Source organism: Talpa europaea (genome assembly GCF_964194135.1).
Source record: "Talpa europaea genome assembly, chromosome: 13".
NCBI classification, from domain to species: domain Eukaryota; kingdom Metazoa; phylum Chordata; class Mammalia; order Eulipotyphla; family Talpidae; genus Talpa; species Talpa europaea.
Window position 1 is genome coordinate 26,294,770 of NC_140080.1, and position 21,166 is coordinate 26,315,935.

Below are 21,166 nucleotides of genomic sequence, written 5' to 3' on the forward strand. Positions count from 1 at the left end.
AACAAACTATTGGAGAAATTAGCTGGTCCTACTAATAATCAAAGTGGAGGCAACTTCAACAATGTTAAAAAGTTTAAATTTTCTATTAAAGGTAACTGGCTACACTGGTTGCAGCAAGATAAAATTTACTACAAAGAAGTACTAGAAGTCCTTATTTCTCTGATGTTATTTAACATTACTTCTTTTTATAAGCAATAGATGTGACACTGTACAGTTATAATGTAAAGCTAGCATTCATGATAATTAAGGCATGAACATGTATAAATGAAAACTATACTACTGTTATGTACAATTCATGCTATGACATGAATGAAATCGTATATAACTAGCAAAATATCCATGCTTGTTTGGAAGCTGAACTGATAAAGCCCATTTGCAAAACAATTGTCATTTCTTACCAAAACAGTCTCCTGAGACGGTGATGCAGTAACAAAAACAAGATGAAAAATACCTCAATAATTCCCCAACACTAAATTTACTTACAATAAAGTGTATTTTAGTTTCATATTAGCCCTTCATAAAAGATGACATATCAATATGCAAATAAAAATAATCCCAATACTAAAAGCAAACAAAAGTATAGTGACAAGGAATAGGGAGAAAAATAATTTCTGATAAACAAGCAGTATACTTCTGAACTATTACAATGAATTATATAAAGATGTTATGTAGACAATTTGTGATTAATGGAAAAAAATAATTGAAAAAAAAAATCAAACTTCCTGTACTGTGGAATATTCTCAGGTCAATAAAAACCACATTGTTATGTCCTACTTTACAAATGTTACTCAAAATCAAGAAATTTTTTCCTTCTAATTTTCAGGACCTTTCTTTCTTTTTAAAGTTATGTTATGGGGCCTCTCTAGCGACACATAGGGTTCTAAGTCTCAGCAGTATGAAGCTATTCGCAGCCACTGCAGCACGAGTTCGATCCCTGGCCAGGGAGATAACCCACACGGTGCAGCAGACCTTTCCTATCTTGCCCGTTGCTCCCCTCAGCAGTTTATTTCATTCAATCCAGGTGTTTTGCTACCCACTCTGTCTCTGGTGAATCCTCTCCCCCTCTCCCCCCACCTCTGGCCTGTACCTCTGCTCTTACATGCATAAATAAATATTTTTTAAAAATTATATTATGGTTAGAGGTTTTGGGATTGTCTATTCTCATTTCAACTATTTCTTCCTTGCATTCATTTTCTTTGCTCCTCTCACAGATACAGACATTGTTATAGTTATCTATGAAAACCCAACCCCTTTTCTTAAATAAGTTGGAGCTGAAAAAGGTTGAGACCAAGTGTCTCTTCCATAGAATCCTGGAACACAGGAAATGTTCAGAAATTTTGGAATTAAACTCATTGAAAACTTTTATTTTTAAATTAAAATGTAAACATGCAAAGTGGAAAATTTAAAACAAGGAAGGCAGGCAAATATTCTCCCATAAAAACACACATTAGAGAAAGCCACAGTATCATCATTTTTCCTGTAGTCATTTTTTTTGGCATATAGCACTATTTAATTAATCCTTTGTATTTGGACACTTAGGTCTTCAATTTTGTTTTAATATAGGTAATACTATTAAGAGTATCTCTGTGTAAATGCATATGTATGTGTACATATATAGTTATAAAAATGTAATTATTGAATTAAAGGTACGGACATTTTTAAATATCTTATTAAAAAATAGTACCCAAATGTTTTATTGAAAGTTTGCATGATTTTATTCCCACAGATGTTATCTATTTTATGTTACCAATTCTGGAATGACAATTCTCTGTCAATCTTTAATGAAATAAATGATATCCTTTTTTAGATTGCATATCCTTGATTACTGTTGATACAGAACATAATTCATGTTTTCTGCCTACTTTCCTATTGAAATTTTACTTATTTTTTAAATGTAAGTAGTAAAAAGTGTGGTCTGAATTTCAAATGGCTAATGCCAATACCACATACAGTCTCAAAAATGCAAAAGGGCCAGTCTGAAAGGTAAAATGACAAATCAGCTCCCTCTGCAAAACAGGCTCCAGTAGAAAACTTTCACGATTTCTCCTAAAATAATCTTTCTTTGGTATTTATATAAATGAAATTATTAGCATTCCAGTTCAATAAAACATGTTTAGAAGATACTGCCAGCTTATAGGAGTTAATAATTAACTCCTTAAGGGCAGCAGTTTATTCATGTTTGTATTCATAGCCAACAGTCTGTTGGTGACACAAAACAGCAAACTCAATAAATGCTTATGGAATAACAAAAAAAAGTTTTAAGTAAAACTATTCTTATTAGATGCTTCACTTTGGGGGGGGGGCACCCCTGGTGGCGCAGCGGTTGAGTGCTGGGCTGCGAAGCTGCCCGCAGCCTCTGCAGCGCTGGTTCGATCCCCGGCCCCCAGGCAAGGGTCCCACATGGCGCGCAGACCTCTCCTGCCACCTGCTGCTCCCCTCAGCAGTATACTTCGTCAGTCTGTCTGTTCTGTTCCCAACTCTTGCTCTGGTGAATTCTCTCACCCTCCCGCGCTTCTGACTGTACCCAGTGCGTGTATAAATAAATAAATCTTAAAAAAAAAAAAAAAACTCAGTTTGCTCTCAATCCCCTCAATTTCCAAGCCTCCTCCTGTAACCAAAGTGGAATAAGCAATTCCTACTTCCTGAAGGAGATACTGTGGAGGTGAGATACTGATTTAACTGCCTAAAACTTGAAAATAGCTCGTTGGAATGTGACACAAACAAGCTAAAGTCAGTTACAATCACAATGCTCTCTAGTTTTAGATGAAATGTATTACAAGTTTGCCACTGTTCAAAAGAGAACCAGGTATAGGATATATAGATAATCCAGACCCCAAAACATCAGGTTTCTGGAAATGGTAATTAGGGCATAACCTTCTGAGGACCTCCCATTTGTGAACTTTCATAGACTTCTGCTCATCCAAAACCATTCCCAATCTCTTCAATGTGGGCTGACCTCTCTTATAATCTTACTCATTATTATTTGTGAGAACAAGTCTTTTTTTTTATAATGTTCACTATGCTATCATGTCACAGTAAGCTAATATTAAATAATTTTACCATTTCAAAGTTATGATTTTATAAACCACTGACCTCAAAGACAGCAGTCACTCAAAAAAGATGAGTAATAAACTTTCTAGAAATGAGTGACACTATGACCAGAGCTCAGGATGTTTCAATCCTGTGTGAGCCCCTAATTAAATGAATAATTTCTGACAGAAAATGTGAGATTTTGTACTGTGTAAATGAGAACTGACATTTTACTTAGTTCCAAGTTGCCTAATTAGCTACCTTGCTACTACTGCTACATTTTGCTGTACCTTTAATCCAAAACCACTAACACAGCTAGCACACAGATATCCCTAAAAGGACAAATTTTTAACACATCACATGCCTTCTGTGTCTCCCTATCATATGATGACATCCCTATCTCTATAAGTTTTTTTTTTTTAATTCAAAGTTAAGGCTAATGGAAGTATAGTTAATCTATCACGGAAGTTATGGGAAGACATGCAGAATTTATTCTTATTTACAGATTATTTATAGATTTTAAGATGTGTTAGTTGCATAAAAAATAAAACTGACCCAGCACCCCCCTTCCAAAAATAAAAATTTTACAGTCTACACAAAAATGCTTATGTGACTGGGATTGGAATTACGTACCTAAATAGTTTTGGAGGCAAGATACTAAATCGTGTTTTATCCAAAATTTTCCTGATTTTGTTTCTTCCACCTGAAACAGTATTTGCTTTTATTTTCTTATTTCCTTTCTCCTGTGATGTCTGTTCAATATCTCCTGGTACATCCTGGATTGAATGGCGATTACTTTTTTTTTCAGCAATTTTGGGAATATGAGGTACACCAAATTTCTCCTGTTCAGTTCTACTAAGTAGCTCTTTGAAAACTGTGGAAATAAATAAATACACTTGTCATTTCTTTTCTTCACTTTAGAAGGCTTTTACACCAAAAACAAATCTAAAGTATAAACACAGCTGATTTCTTTCACAGTCTCATGCATTAAACATGAAATTTATACTCATCCTTTAATTACCAGCTACATCTACTTCTCTCTTCAGTTTTTATACCCGATCATACTTCTGATTTTGCCCAAGAATGAAAAAAGTCACTGGGGAAAATGCAAAGGAGATAGGTAGGCTATCAGCATGCTTGAAGAGTCCAGGGGTTCTTATTTAGGTAGCATTATAACTGTAAAACTCAGATTTTATAGATCTAGCTATTTAAATTCTATTATTTCCTTTTTTAAAAAATTTATTTATTTATACAAGCACTGGGTACAGTCAGAAGCATGGAGGCTGAGAGAATTCACCGGAGCCAGAGAGGGGAGCAGAGCAGGCAGAAGGACCGAAATACACTGCTGAGGGGAGCAGTAGGCGGCAGGAGAGGTCTGTGCGCCATGTGGGACCCTCCTTCGGTGGCCGGGGAGCAGCTGGGGATTGAACCAGCGCTGCAGAGGCTGCGGGCAGCTTCGCAACCCAGCGCTCAACCACTGCGCCACCGGGGAGGCCCTATGTATTATTTCTTATAACATAAATCACTTGAGATGAGATACCAGTACTATAGTCAGGCTCAGTTTTGCAAAATTTAGCCACTAAAAAAAAATAGGAGGAGCTTTTGCTGGACCTGTTTTCATTAGAAACAAACACACAACAATTTCCTCAAGGTCATATTTATGAGACTTATGTCACTCAGTAAAGTAAAAAGGAAAGGAAGGTGCAGGAACATTAGAGAACCTGACTATCTAGCATTCTTTGCCTGGATCCAATTTTTCACTTTCTGAAAGGGGCTATCCCTCTCCAAGATCAGGCAGAAATATGATAAAGCTGTATGGGGCTATAGGTCTAGAACCCCCGAGTATCTCCTTTTCCAGTTAAGAAAATTTCTATCACCTATTTTTCATTAATTAATGGCAAGGAAAAGATGTTTTTGGTTGTTGTTTAAAATGTGTGTGCTTAAATAAGACAGATCAGTTGCTAGGCAAAGAAGACTAAACGATAAATGTTACAGTGAAATGCAACTTTCCTAAAAATTCAAGGAGGGGCTAAGGAACTGAATGAAAGAGAAATAGTGGTCGCATATTCAGTTACATGATCTGCAGAACCAAATACTCAGCTTATCAGTGGTGCAACTTTGAGCAGCAGCTTCAAGATACATTTATAAAAGAAAAGCTATGAACTGGATAAATGTGGCCCTCTGAAACCCCAACCCCTGAAAATTGTAATCAAAGGACTTACAAGATTTAAACGTACTAAGCCTTTAAAACTGACACATTACAGGGCCTCCCTAGTGGTGCAAGGGGTTAAGACACAACCTATGAAGCAATCTGCAGCCACTGCAGCATGAGTTCTATCCCCAGCCAGGGAGCTATCCACATGGCACAGCAGACCTCTCCTGACTCGCCCGCTGCTACCCTCAGTAGTGTATTTCAGTGAATCTGCCTGTTCTGTTCCCCACTCTGTCTCTGGTGAATCCTCTCATCCCCCCACACCTCTGGCCTGTACCCTAGTTCTTGTATGTATAAATAAATAAATCTTTGAAAAATAAATAAAATTGACACATTACAAAGTAAATTATTTTTTTAATTTCACTGTATTTTTAAGCCATGTGACAAAGGTAAAAATGTTTTCGAAGCTAAAATTAAGACAGTCATCCATTCAAAAAATATTCATGTCAGGCACTATACTAGATGTCTATAAATTCCTCCTGATATGGAACACAGCTTAAAACACATGGTGCACAGAGAACATAAAGCAAGGAAATAATTAAAATAGTGAAAAAGGGAAAATCTTCTCTATCATGTCACTGCCTCCCCGGTGGCGCAGTGGTTGAGCGCTGGGTTGCGAAGCTGCCCACAGTCTCTACAGTGCCAGTTCGATCCCCGGCTGCTCCCCGGCCACCGGAGGAGGGTCCCACATGGCGCACAGACCTCTCCTGCCGCCCACTGCTCCCCTCAGCAGTGTACTTCGGTCCTTCTGCCTGCTCTGCTCCCCGCTCTGGCTCTGGTGAATTCTCTTACCCTCCCGCGCTTCTGACTGTACCCAGTGCTTGTATAAATAAAAATAAATCTTAAAAAAAAAATAAAAAAAAGAAGAGATCACTAAGGTTAGTAGATTTTAGCTAGGCAAAGGAGGAATGATTCTAGGTAGATGAAACCTCAAATTCAAAGTCCCTATGTTAGAAATAAAAGTACAAGAAAAAGAAAATGACTAGAGGACAAGGTAGAGGAAGGAGATGATAACGCTATGGTATATAGCATTTTAATTTTCTGTTGAAAAGAGCAGGTAATCTTTGAATGAGCAACAGAACATTCCTGACTGTGGTAAGGGTACCAACCAGTAAGGAGAGCAGTTTATATCTGCAATGTCTCCATGGGACATTGTTAGTAAGACAATGGAGGAAGCTGGGAATTGGCTAAAAATTGGTGTCACGGTACTTTAGGAGGTCAAATCACAAAATAGGGAGAGACAGTAAGAAACACAATATTTATCTACTTGGAGCGTGAGGTTAAAGAACTAAGCTCAAAATCTCTGAAGGAGAGAAAAATATTAAAAAAAGACAAACATCAGACTGAATCAAAATCTACGCCTTAGGTAGAGACTGGGAGTAGAGTGGTAGGGGTTCCAAATGAACGAGGCAGAAAAAGCTGAGTAAAATTTCCTGCAATTTCTTGGTGCTTAGGTACAAAGTTCCCTTAGAAGAGGGGCCTACATAAAGCACATGACAGTTACTGCTCTCAACTTGAAACCATTGTACACAGTCTTAGTAATTCTGCACCCCAGCTTGACTTAATTCCTCTTACTCTATATCTGCTTAACCAGAGGAAATGGCAGATCCCATCTGTGAGAAAATATTTACTTTACTATTCTCTAAGTTGCTATACATAAAATACAGCATACAATGAAAACTTATTAAGACAAAGAAAATAAGGTAGTTAAAGGAGAAAATAGAATTAAATATAATTCAAATGTTGGCGTTATACACAGGATTTTATATTGTATCTTGTCAAAAAAGAGAAAAATGGGTGAGAAAAATGGACAATTGCAACAGAAAAATGACATCTATAAAGGGATTCAAATGGACATTCTATTACTGAGAAATTCAACATCTAAAATTAAACTAACTATATGTATTTAACAACAGACTGGATATAGCAAAAACAAGATAACTTTGTTTAAACATGGGTTATTAGACAAATATACAAAGTAAAGCACAAAGGGGGAAAAACAGGAAGCAAACTTCAGATGAACCCCACACATGGTATTCAAAAAGGATGCAAGTGATACCTTATTGTAAATTACTGTTTTTTTTTCCTCAATGATTGTCCTGCTCTTGTTTTAAGTAATAACCTTTAAAATCTCTGAGCAGAGTTTTACAAATGTTTTTTTCTCTTTCCCTTAAATTAACTATTTTCTCCAGAATCTGTAAACTCGTTGTTAGGTAGCACACCAAACCCAGTCAAAGACCTGGTTTTCCTAAGACTGGTAATCTGTGGCTGTAAAATTTTAACATATGATCAACTCTGTATACTTTGCTGGAGAATCTAAACAGATACATTTTCTGATCACAACATCCCTTTTTGCAGGAGTTCTAACTGCAAGTTACATGCAGTTCTGAATGCAAGTTCTAACTGCTCAATTTTGCTTCGTGGTAATTTCATAATTATTAGAGTAAGTACCATCTCTAGATAGGAGTGCTCCATTTCTACAAATATTTTACTAATATGTCTTTGAGAAACACTTTGGTGTTTTGCTTAGGATGAATACTACTACAATAAGGAAGAAGATATTGACTGCTATGAGCCCCTCTCTACAATACTAATTAACTTCCTCACCTTTGCCACATTTACCTAGTTGGGCAAGTGTTTCTCATCACTCAAAGAATGGTGAGTTTGTAGCTTCCCTGAATTTTGCACCCTCCAGACCTACTTTGTCTTCTAAGGTGTTGTTATTAACCACTACATTACACTGCCTCTACTATTTTTATATATAATATTTGATACTAGTTAGTAATCATTAAGTGCCAGACAAAAAGTTTAAAGGTATCTGATACCTTTTAAGAGTCCTATGAAAAAGAGATGGAAAAAATGAAGCTTGGAGAGGTGAAATAATTTGCTCTAGGTATAAGAGCAATTTCTTATTATTGTATTTTTCAAAGTTGGAATCCCGTCAGTTTAATACCAAAGTTGATGTTTCCAGATGCTAGCCCAAACTCCAAAAGTGAGAAACTGTCAAGGCTTATCTGTTTATTCTATGCTGAACTAATGTATTAGGAAAATGCCAATACACAATTATACCAGATTTTACATCACGTTACTTAAGGGACTCAATGAAAAAAGAGGAAAAACACCAAAGGCTTCATTTTTCATATGACTAAGTACAGCACACTGGGAGCCAAAATGAGAAAAAAAAACCCTTATACTTCCTTTTCCATACACATACTTTTAAATTCAACTCTTACTTCTCAAATTGCAGCCTACATGACTTAAGAGAAATTTTCCCTTCCTACTTTATAAGGATTTCTTAAATATTCTTTGAGAGTTTTCTAGTATAATATGGTTTTTTACTTTTGCCGTCTCAGAATTTCAGAGAAAAGCCTATGGTAGCTGAAGAAACCAAAGTAAAATAGGTCTTTTCTGAAAGTTGAAAAAAAAATTTAATTAAAAGTACAGGATTACTGTTTTCAACCAAAATATGAATATCATCAAAACACACAATATGCACACTAACCAACACTTTTTACATAGTTTGCTGTTACTGAAAATCTAGTTCACTGATTAATCAAACAAAAAACCCATTTTATTTTCATTAAATAAATCATCTTGCATTCATGCTATTACTTCAGAAAGGTAAAACATTAGAAGTACACTGATTAGCACATAAGCAGGGGAAAAAATTTATGACATCTAAGTTTTACTTAGTATTCCCTACAAAATACAGTACATAATAGCACCCTTACAATGACAGACTGAAAATAATTGCACACGTTTTAAAATTTACTAAAATACCAGACTATTTTATATATAATGAAAAAAATTCTAGAATATATACTATATTTCAACAGTTCCTAAAAATGTTAAAATAGCTTAAAAATAAACATGTACATTTTATTATCCTTTTCATTGTACTTTTTTGCTATTACAAAAAGTCCAGTTTTCGCAACAAAACTCACCAAAAATGTTGGTCTTCACAGTAAGTGCAAGATGAGTATTATTCTTCAAAATTTCAAGGGCCTTTACAAATGTAATATTCTCAAAGTTTTGTCCATTTACTTCCATTATCTTTAAAAAGGAATTTGAAAAATACAAATTAAGATAGAAACAGTATTAGTATTTTTGACAACTTTAAGTTTAATGGTGGAAAAAATCAAATGAAGCTTGAATAAACACCACCCATAGGTGAATAACGGTTATCTCTGTGGTAATGGGATTATTGTTTAATTCTTTCTTTTACATTGCTCTATTTTCCCAAATATCTCCTATTAACAATTTTTTAATAAAGTTCATCCGTTTGGATCTTAAGCTTTTTCAAAAATACAGAAGATTTACATATGAAGTAAAAATATTAATCATGTTATAAACTCATGAAAATTACCTGCATGTGTATTACAAATTTAATAGAACATTCTAAATGAAAATTTGTTGTATTTAAAAGAGATAATTTGGGCCTCCCTGGTGGTGCAGGAGGTTGAGCGCAGCGCTGTGAAGCTGTCCGCAGCCTCTACAGCGCAGGTTTGATCGCTGCTGGCCAGCAAGATACCCACATGGTGCAATAGACCATCTCATCTGCTGCTCCCCTCAGCAGTGTATTTCAGTCAATATGCCTGTTCTGTTCCCCGGTCTGTCTCTAGTGAATCCTCTCACCCTCCCGCACATCTAGCTTGTATCCCAGTTCTTGTATGCATGAATAAATCTTAAAAAAAAAAAAAAAAAGAAAACTTAAAAAAAACCCACAAAAACCAATAAAAGAGATAATTCATTTAAAAGTGGTATTCAAACTACATTAAATAACAATTTTTTGCAGTGACTGAATCAATAGTCAAAAAGCAGCAAGCACAACTGCAATGGGTTCTCTTCCATGTGACAGTATTGATCCTTCACATCAGGGATCCCCAAAATTAGCCTTATCTCAGAATCATACAGGACACTTATTTAAAAAATATTAATTTCACGGGACTAGGAGATAACATAATAAGCAAAAAAAAAAAAAATTAAAAGCAGGATAGAGGATAGATCTCAGGAACTGACAAAATTCTAAAAGTATAGCAAAAGAGAAGGAATCAAAGTATTAGGAAAAGAAAAATCTCAGAAAATTCCCAGAGTTGAAAAAATGTCTTGCATTTATGTGCTGAAATGGATCATACAGTGCCACACAGAGGTTTTCTAAGCAAGGAAAGAGAACAAAGAATCTATAAGCATCACTGTGTGGGCAGAAGAGCAGGAAGGAAAAGCACCTAGAAAAGAAAAATAAAATTCGCTTGGACTTCTTTCAGACAACACTAATATGATGTGATACTTTTCTGTGACTTCAAATTTTTGAGGGGGAAAAAAAAACCTGTAAATAAATAATCTTATACTCCGCTGAACAAAAACATCTCCAGAAATGCAAGGACCTAAAACTACAGTACCCAACTGTCCTTTTTGAAGAAAAGTACCAGAACAGGTATTAGAATTACTAGAAGGCAATAGTGAAACTAATCAAAATTATAGGGACATACGGCACAGTTGAAATGAAGACGATCAATAAAATCAGTAAAGCAGGAGTAAATGTCTTAATGATTATTGGTAATAAGCTTGTAAAACTAAATGCAAATGCAAAGGTATTCTTGAAAGAGAAGAAACAATGTTAAAAAGTGACAATCTCGATCTAAAACCTCAAATAATTTCAGTGACACTTGGGAAAGCTAAGGTGAGAAGAAAAGCATGATATATTTCTCTCCTCTCTCATGAATGACATTACTGGATTTCTTTTTTTTCTTTTTTACATTTTGAAAGGACAGATGTATTACACAACACTAATGATAAAGGGCTGATCACAAAATTCTACAAAGAGCTGACAAGACTCAACAAAAACAAAGTAGATAAACCAGTCAAAAAATGGGAAGAACAGCTAAAAAGAAACTTCTCCAATGAGGAAATGCAAATGGCCGACAGACATATGAAAAAATGTTCAACATCACTTGTTATCAGGGAAATGCAAATCAAAACTACAGTAGGATACCATCTTACACCAGTGAGAATGGCACATATTAAAAAAACTAGCAACAACAAATGTTGGGAAGGATGTGGAGAAAAAGGAACTCTCCTACACTGTTGGTGGGAGTGCAAACTGGTCCAACCACTATGGAGAGCTGTGTGGAGATTCCTCAACCTGCTAAAGATGGAGCTTCCATATGATCCCGCAACTTCACTCCTAGGCATTTACTCAAAGGACATAGAAGCATTAATTCAAAAGGGCACCTGCACCCCTACATTTATAGCAGCACTATTCACAATAGGTAAGCTATGGAAACAACCCAAATGCCCCAAAATAGATGACTGGATCAAGATGTGATATATATGCACAATGGAATATTACTCAGCAATCAAAAAAGATAAACTCATGCCATTTGCAGCAACATGTACGGAGCTGGAAGGGATCATGCTCAGTGAAGTCAAAAAGAAAGAACAATGTCAGATGATTTCACTTATAGGAGGAATATAGACGATCCAAATAAGGGATGAGGAACAAAAAAGAATTATAATACAGTAAAAATTACAATCAACAAGAAACTATAAACCAGAGACATTCTGCAGGGGGGAAAAGGGAGCAGGATCAAAACAGGGTGGAAAGAGCACAAGGGACTATAGTGACAGAACACAGGTGAATGCGTGGTGGGAATTTCACAGGCTCTACAACCGAGATGATAATGCATACATTGTATGAAAATGAAAAATGTAAAAAATAAAATAAAAAGAATGAGATTCTTAAATGTGTTTACAATAAAATATTTGAAAAATTCTTGATTCCAGGATACTAGTTACTATATATCCTGAGTAGTCTGGGTTAAGGCACAGGAAACTATTTTTAAATGCTCCCTTAGGAAAGAAGGGGTAACTATTCCACATTTTGAGACAGATAACTTTTCATGGGGGTGGGATTGTGGGCTGTAGACAGCATCCATAATCTTTATCCAGATGTAATCTCCAAGTCTCCAAAAATACCTCCAGACACTGTCAACTCTCGGGGCTTGGACTGGATATAAAATCACCCCATGATGAGAACCACTGCTTTGAAGTGTAGAAATTTTCATAATGTGAATGGCCTCATATTAAAAAAGCAGGACCATATAGTTTAAAATAAAATAAAGTCACATTCTTTTTTTTTTTAAGATTTATTCATGCATACAAGAAATGTGGTACAGGCCAGATGTGTGGGTGGGTGAAAGGATTCACCGGAGACAGAGCAAGGAATAGAACAGGCACTGACTGAAATACACTGCTGAGGGGAGCAGCGGGAGAGACAGAATAGGTCTGCCTTTCAATGTGGGTATCTCGCCCGCCAGCTGGGATCAACCCTGCACTGCAGAGGCTGTGGACAGCTTCACAGCGCTGTGCTCAACTGCTTGTGCCAACAGGGAGGCCCTAAAGTCACATTCTTAATGAATACAGTTTTAGTTTGAAAAATTTATTTATTTATGCATATAAGAACTGGAGTGTAAGCAAGAGGTGCAGGGGTGAGAGGATTCACTGGAGAAAGTGGGGAGCAGAACAGGCAGATCTACTGAAATACACTGCTGAGGGGAGCAGTGGGCAAGGCAGAAGAGGTCCCCTGCGCCATATGGGTAGCTCCCTGGCTGGCCAGGAAGAGGGACTGAACTCATGTTGCAGTGGCTGGTGATAGCTTGATAGTGCTATCTTTAACCTCTGCGCCACCAGGAAGGCCCGAACGAATAAAGTTTTAAGAGGGGAAAAAAGCAAGCTTCCCAAGTGATTAAGCTACATTTGGGGAAAGAAATTGGTTTTCACAAGAATCCTCTAGACAGCTTTGATCAAAAACCTGATTATCAGTTTTTGACTGAAGTATGGAATTTCAGCAATAAGGTTATCAGTAGATCAGGGCCTCCCCGGTGGCGCAGCGGTTGAGCGCTGGGTTGCGAAGCTGCCCGCGGCCTCTGCGGCGCCGGTTCGATCCCAGGCTGCTCCCCGGCCACTGGAGGAGGGTCCCACATGGCGCGCAGACCTCTCCTGCCGCCCGCTGCTCCCCTCAGCAGTGTACTTCGGTCCTTCTGCCTGCTCTGCTCTCCGCTCTGGCTCTGGTGAATTCTCTCACCCTCCCGCGCTTCTGACTGTACCCAGTGCTTGTATAAACAAAAACAAACAAAAGAAAGAAAGAAAGAAAGAAAACATGCCTCTATAAAAAAAAAAAAAATAAGGTTATCAGTAGATCATATTTTGAAATATGGTACTTATAGTAACCTAACAGCACATGGCGAGAATAACCCCTACCAACTTCCTGAGAGTCTCCTCCTTTTCTGTAGTCCCTCACCTTGCTCACTCTGCTTATGGGTGTAGTTTTGCTACCATATGCTTCCTAACCCTTGGAGGATGGATTAAACATTCAAATCAGTTCGTGCTGATAGTGCCAAGACTACCAGGGTGATTCTGGTAACATAATATTAAAATTTTCCATTAGAAGTAATGGATGGGGGGCCTCCCTAGTGGTGCAGCAGTTGAGTGCTGGGTTGCAAAGCTGCCCGCAGCCTCTGTAGTGCCGGTTAGATCCCCGGCTGACGGGCGAGGGTCCAACATGGCACGCAGACCTTTCCTGCCGCCTGCTGCTCCCCTCAGCAGTATACTTCGTTGGTCTGCTTGTTCTGTTCTCCGCTATGACTCTGGTGAATTCTCTCACCCACCCATGCTTCTGACTGTACCCAGTGCTTGTATAAATAAACAAATCTTTAAAAATATTATCAAAATGTTTTTACATTGATCATGCTTATTTGAAAAAACATCAGGTGAGGATATAAATAGCAGACCTATAAAAAGACTTCAATCTATGTTACTAGTTACTTACCTGATCACCACGTTTCAGTCCTGCATCAGCAGCTTTGCTACTAGGGTCTACTCCTTCAACAAAAATACCAAATCCCTTCTCACTTCCTCCATTAAGGCTGAAATGCAGAGGGGACTCCCGGGAAGCCTTCTGCAGCACAACTTGTCTCCACTTAGCCTTTGCAGCACAAGCAATATTCAATAACCGGAGATGACCGTTCATTTTCTATAAAGCAGAAAGGGTAAAGTTTACATAAATGTATATATCTATACCTACAGAGGTTTAAAAAAAATCAACTAAAATGATCAGAATTAGAGCTACATTTGAAATATAGAGCAAAGAACATGTATGCCAGCATAAGTAACACTGAAGTACAGAAAACATCTACTCCAAAGTACTCTGAAGAACACGACCTCGGGCCTCCCCTGGTGGCACAGGTGGTTGAGCGCATGCCATGAAGTTGTCCACAGCCTCTGCAGCGCCGGTTTGATCCCAGCCGGCACACCTTTCCTGTCTCTCCTGCTGCTCCCCTCAGCAGTGTGTTTCATTAGTCTGCCTGTTCTGTTATCCCTGTGTCTCTGATGAATCCTCTCACCCTCCCACGCATCTGGCCTGTACCTTGGTTCTTGAATAAATCAATTAATCTTAAAAAAAGGGGGGCCCTACCCTGGTGGCGCAGAGGTTGAGCACTGGGCTGTGAAGCTGCCCACAGCCTCTGCAGCGCCGGTTCAATCCCCAGCCAATGGTAAGTGTCCCACATGGTGTGAAGACCTCTCCTGCTGTGCCCGCTGCTCCCCTCAGCAGTGTATTTCGTCACTCTGCCTGTTCTGTTCCCCGCTCTGGCTCTGGTGAATTTTCTTACCCTCCTGCACTTCTGACTGTACCCAGTGCTTGTATAAATAAATCTTTAAAAAAAAACAAAAAACAAAAACACGACCTCTTAATATGCCTTTTTAAAGTTTCCAGGTAACCACAGGTTAGAAAAGATTTCAAAGTCATTTGAAAGTTATTTAGGTCCTGGTCCCCGCATCGCGATTTTATAACAGGGACCTTTCTTCAGAAAACACTGCTTGAAACTGGCAGAAGGCTCCCGGATGAGCCAGAGGTGAGCTGGGAAGTTTGCCAGCGTCAGGCCCCTTCTGGCCAGCAATCCTAGCCCAGCGGGGGAGCGGGCACCCACCGCCGGGGCAGTCTGGGCACACAGGGGCGTGCGTCCCCACATCGCCATTTTAGAACAGGGAACTTTGTTCAGTAAAGACTGCTTGAAACCGGCAGAAGGCTCCCTGCGGAGCCAGAGGTGAGCTGGGAAGTTCGCCCACACCAGGCCCCTTCTGGCCAGCAGTTCCAGCCCAGAGGGGGAGCGGGCACCCAAGGCCTGGGCAGACCGGGCGTGCAGGGGAGTGGGTTTCCACATCAGCACTTTAGAACAGGGACCTTTCTTCAATAAAGACTGCTTGAAACAGGCAAAAGGCTCCCGGAGGAGCCAGAGGGAGAAGGTTCCCTGTGCATTCAGAGGTGAGTTGAAGGTCCCCACAATCCTGGTCCTCAATGGCAGGAAGTTGGAGCCCAGAGGGGGATACAGTGATTTGGAACCAAGAGTCCAATCCAGCTGCCCCACCTCCAGGGAAGTTTGTGGGACTTCAAGACACACCTTTGTAATTAAACACAGAAGGAGGAAATATTCTGTGACAGCGACAAGTAACATACTCAAAGTACCACTGCCTCACTAGACTTCTGGCATAACAGTATTTGACTCGTTTAGACCACCAGTTTCCGAACCCCACAAAGAGCACACCAAAAAAGATGCCGGCCAGTACCCTAAAGAACACTGATGCAAAAATCCTCAATAAAATTTTAGCTATCAGAATCCAACAATGTATCCATAAGATAATTCACCACGACCAAGTAGGATTCATTCCAGGGACACAAGGATGGTTCAGCATCCGAAAATCAATCAACGTCATCCAACACATCAACAAAAAGAAATATAAAAACTATATGAAAATATCAATAGATGCTGAGAAAGCTTTTGACAAAGTATAACACCCATTCATGATAAAAGCCCTTGAAATTCTTGGAATACAAGGAACATACCTCAAAATCATAAAGGCCATATATGAAAAGCCAACAGCCAGCATCATTCTCAATGGCAAAAAGCTGAATGCATTCCCATTAAGATCTGGAACAAGACAAGGATGTCCACTGCTTTTCAACATAATACTGGAAGTCCTAGCCAGAGCAGTAAGACAAAAGAAAGACATACAAGGAATCCAAATAGGAAAAGAAAAGTCAAACTATCACTATTTGCAGATGATATGATAATATACATAGAGAACCCCAAAAACTCGACAGAAAAACTAATTCAACTAATCAATCAGTACAGTAAAGTGGCAGGATACAAAATCAACACGCAAAAATCAGTAGCCTTCCTATACACAAACAATAAATCTGAAGAAGAAATAAAAAAAACCATCCCTTTTATTATTGAAACAAAAAAAATCAAATACTTGGGAATAAACCCAACATAAGAGGTAAAGGACCTATACAAAGAAAACTATAAAACACTGTTAAAAGAAATAGAAGAAGACACAAAGAAATGGAAAGACATCCCCTTCTCAGGGATTGGAAGAATAAACATTATTAAAATGGCCATCCTACCAAAAGCAATATACAGATTCAATGCTATTCCAATAAAAATTTCAATGTCATTCTTCAAAGAAATAGAACAATTATTGATGAAATTCATATGGAATCACCAAAAACCCCGAATAGCCAAAGCTCTCCTGAAAAAAAAAAAAAGAAGGGAATGGAGGCATCACACACCCAGACTTCAAACTGTACTACAAAGCCATAATCATCAAAACTGCCTGGTATTGAAACAGGAACAGACACACAGACCAATGGAATCGAATAGAAAATCCAGAAATAAACCCACAGATTTATGGTCAACTAATATTTGACAAAGGAGCAAAGAATATGCATTGGAGCAAAGAAAGTTTGTTCAATAAATGGTGCTGGGAAAACTGGGTCGCTACATGCAAAAGAATGAAGCTTGACTACTACCTCATACCATACACAAAAACCAACTCAAAATGGATTAAAGAACTAGACTTAATACCTGAAACCATAAAATACATAGAAGGAAATGTAGACGAAACACTATATGATATGCACATCAAAGACATCTTTACAGACACATCACCCAAAGCAGTGATAGTGAAGGCAAAGATCAACAGCTGGGACTACATCAAATTAAAGAGCTTCTGCACAGCAAAAGAGACAATAACAAAAACAAAGAGAAACCCCACCGACTGGGAGAACATTTTTGCACCCAACACTAATGATAACGAACTGATCACAAAAATCTGCAAAAAGCTGATGAGACTCAACAACAACAAAGAAAATAATCCAGTCAAAAAATGGGCAGAAGAGCTAAAAAGAAACTTCTCTGAAGAGGAAATGCAAATGGCCAACAGGCATATGAAAAAATGTTCAACATCACTTGTAATCAGGGAAATGCAAATCAAAACTACCATGAGATACCATCTTACACCAGTGAGAATGGCATATATTAAAAAAACTAGCAACAACAAATGTTGGCGAGGGTGTGGAGAAAAAGGAACTCTCCTGCACTGTTGGTGGGAGTGCAAACTGGTCCAACCACTATGGAGAGCTGTGTGGAGATTTCTGGACCTACTAAACATAGAGCTTCCATATGATCCAGCAATTCCACTCCTAGGTATTTACCCAAAGGACACAGAAACATCAATTCCAAAGAACACCTGCACCCCTATGTTTATAGCAGCACTATTTACAATAGCTAAGCTTTGGAAACAGCCCAAATGCCCAAAAATAGATGACTGGATCAAGAAGATGTGGTACATATATACCTTGGAATATTACTCAGCATTCAAAAAAGATAAACACATGCAATTTGCAGCAACATGGATGGAGCTGGAAGGGATTATGCTCAGCGAAATAAGCCAGAAAGAAAAATAAAAATACCGGATGGTCTCACTCATAGCAGGAATCTAGAAAACTTAAATAAGAGACCACGAAAAAGAATATAAGTAAAAATCAAAATCAACAAACAACTATGAACCAGAGACACTCTATGGGGAGTGGGGGGTGGGGATACAAAGGATTGGGGTCAAAATAAGGGGGTTGCAATTGTATGGGGAATATAAAAATAAAATTTAAATTAAAAAAAAAAAAAGGAAAGTTATTTAGGTCCTCCCTGGTGGTCCAAGGGGTTAAGATGCAGCACTATGAAGCTATGATCAGCCATTGCAGCACAAGTTCAATTCCTGGCCAGGGAGGTGACCCACATGGTGCAGCAGACCTCTCCTGCCTCACCTGCTGCTCCCCTCAGCAGTGTATTTCAGTCAATTTGCCTGTTCTGTTCCCTGCTCTGTGTCTGGTGAATCCTCTCACCACCCCCCCCCCAACACCTCAGGCCTGTACCCCAGGTTCTTTTATGCATAAATAAATCTTAAAAAAAGTGATATCTCATTTAGAGAGGGATGACAAAAAATTACTTTCAGAACCTTCCTATAATACATACTCTAATACTATATATTACATAAAAACAATATTGTTTTAAACTTCTAAAAAAAACTTCAAAGACTTGAGCCACCTTTCCAAACACTGTGCAATATTCAAAGGCACATTCAAATCTATACCTGATATTCCTATCTTATTTAAGATCTTAAATCAGTAGTGTAACTAAGTCTAATTAGAACTTCCAAGTTCTAATACCAGCTTAACATTCAAGAATTATGAAATAGTATAATATGTGCAAATCTCATGTCCATACAAGAAAATGAAGTATTTTCAGAGCAGGGGTGAAATCTTATACTTATTTTGTACCTTAAACACCTTGGAATATAAAGCAGAATTCAATAAAATACTTGACAATTGACTTATTACTGGGGGGAAAAAAGCCTCAGAATTTTTTTTTTTTTTAAAGATTTATTTATTTATACACACAAGCACTGGAGGGTGAGAGAATTCACCAGAGCCAGAGCAGGGAGTAGAGCAGGCAGAAGGCCCGAAGTACACTGCTGAGGGGAGCAGCGGGTGGCAGGAGAGGTCTGTACGTCATGTGGGACCCTCCTCCGGTGGCCGGGGAGCAGCCGGGTATCGAACCGGCGCTGCAGTGGCTGCGGACAGCTTCGTAACCCAGCGCTCAACCATTGCGCCACTGCGGAGGCTCATGCCTCATAATTTTAAAGAAATATATACATTCCATCAATCCCTTTAATATCTATATAACCAGCATTGGGAAAATCAAATAATGGTGGTGAGCCGCTATTGTCTCTTAATTAAGTTCTCCAGTCTCTGTTCATTCTTCCCATTTCACATAGTGCAGTTGTGTTGCTGGGGAGACTAAAGGACCCACAAGAGGTAAGGAAAGTGACAAAAATCTGTTGATTTCCTCTTTTAATTCTATCCACTTATATTCTATGAGTAATAATTACAGTGTCTGAGTTTCTGCTATATACCAGGTTTTGTTCTTGTTGTATCAGTAAGTTAGGGTCAACTATCAATATGAGACTGGCAAGACAGTAAAGCGACCTGCTCAATTTAACATATATAGCAAGTGGTCGTATTGGATCTAAATTCAGGCAATCAGACTCCTCAGCTTTGTTATTATTTACTTCACTAAAATTTCAGGTTGCTTGGAGTAGAAAATTCAGTTGCAGCTCAGTTTTATAACTGATAGGGAGAATAGTATAGTTTCGCAAATCACTACTATAGAAGCTAAGAGAACCTTGAGGGGATGATCCTAGGCACTGCATATTTAAAACAAGTGAACTCACACACAGAAGGGAGACTTAAGAATTTAAATAAACAGCATGATTGGGGAGAGAGAATAACCAACGTGAGAAAACTAAAGTAAAATAATCTGGCTGGATATAATCTAGGGTGCACAGAAAAAAAAAAAGCTGAAAACAGAGGTAAGGACCTGAATAGTGAGAATTATTGTGATTGAAAATACTCTGGTTTATGGACAGAGCAATATTCACATCATTTGAAATTTAAAAATGATCTTCTGGCCAGACAGAATAGATTAGGAAGGGGAGACTGGAACTAAATCCAGCAAGTTATTGTAATAGATTATGCACAATGAAACACGGTCCTATACCTAAACAAGGTGAAAAAGTAATGGCTGTGAGAGACCACAGGAAAGTGTAATGTCTGAATCAGTGGCCCACATGATTTTATAATTTATGAGTCTAATTATAAGTGACTGGAAGATAAATTACTACTAGTTTTTAAAACAGAGTCAGGAAGAAGCAGAATTTGTTTGCAATGCAGTGGCAGATAAGAAGTCTAGAATATAGAATATTTAATTTATATATAGAATATAAATTTGAAAATTCTCAATTATTCCAAAACACAGGAGAAGATGAAAGCTGTTTTGAGTTGCTTTTCCTTGAAAGGGAGGACCCTTAAGCTCTGAAGATAAATTCTTTTGGGCCTTACCGTATCTTCCAGATTCTTTTCAAATTCCTCCAGAAATCGAGTCATAGCTGGATCACCTTCAAAATCATTAAAATGATTATTTACCCATAGTAACACAATCCGTGTGACCTGTCGGAACATGGAAAGGATAGCATACAGTGATGAGAAGCATTCGTTCTGCAAAGGTAGATTCCAAAAGAACGTCCAAAACTGAGAGGGAACTGAGCTTTATGGCTACTCTTCTTGCTTCTTTTCCTATACACTAAAGGTTCATTCCAACAGAGAGGAATAGTTTAGTTTGAACTGTTGCTTCCTTAGGAACGTAAGTAACAATGAGAACCAAAGACTTTGCCTTAGTGAGAAAATACAGGTCTGCATGCAAAGACATACATGTATTTCAAAGTACATGGGGATACATGTTTCAGACAGTAACTTAAAATGCAAGCTTCTAAGAGCAAGCAATCATACTAAATGTTTCTACAGTTAAGTGCATGTTTAACCAAAGCTGTTTAACAATAACGAACTTGAAACTTCCTTCATTATAAATACTTCATTATAAACATGTGACCTTTTATGCCTGGCTTTTTTTTTTTTTTTTTTTTTGGACTATGTTTTCACAGTCCATCCGTGTTGCAGCATGTAACAGTATA

At 38.1% G+C, this 21,166-nt stretch overlaps 1 protein-coding gene across 5 annotated transcripts in view; it reads right to left on the reverse strand.

Annotated features, from left to right (window-relative positions):
• The window catches only part of RAPGEF6 (Rap guanine nucleotide exchange factor 6), a gene marked incomplete at both ends in the record, with an annotated part of 190,947 nt that overhangs the window by 47,936 nt on the left and 121,845 nt on the right, over window positions 1-21,166 (reverse strand). For all 5 annotated transcript variants that reach the window (XM_084252765.1, XM_084252767.1, XM_084252764.1 and 2 more), the window contains 4 exons: window positions 3,664-3,904; window positions 9,187-9,295; window positions 14,070-14,273; window positions 20,538-20,645. In XM_084252765.1, coding sequence (XP_084108891.1) covers window positions 3,664-3,904; window positions 9,187-9,295; window positions 14,070-14,273; window positions 20,538-20,645 — 662 coding nt within the window. The remainder of the gene's footprint in view (window positions 1-3,663; window positions 3,905-9,186; window positions 9,296-14,069; window positions 14,274-20,537; window positions 20,646-21,166) is intronic.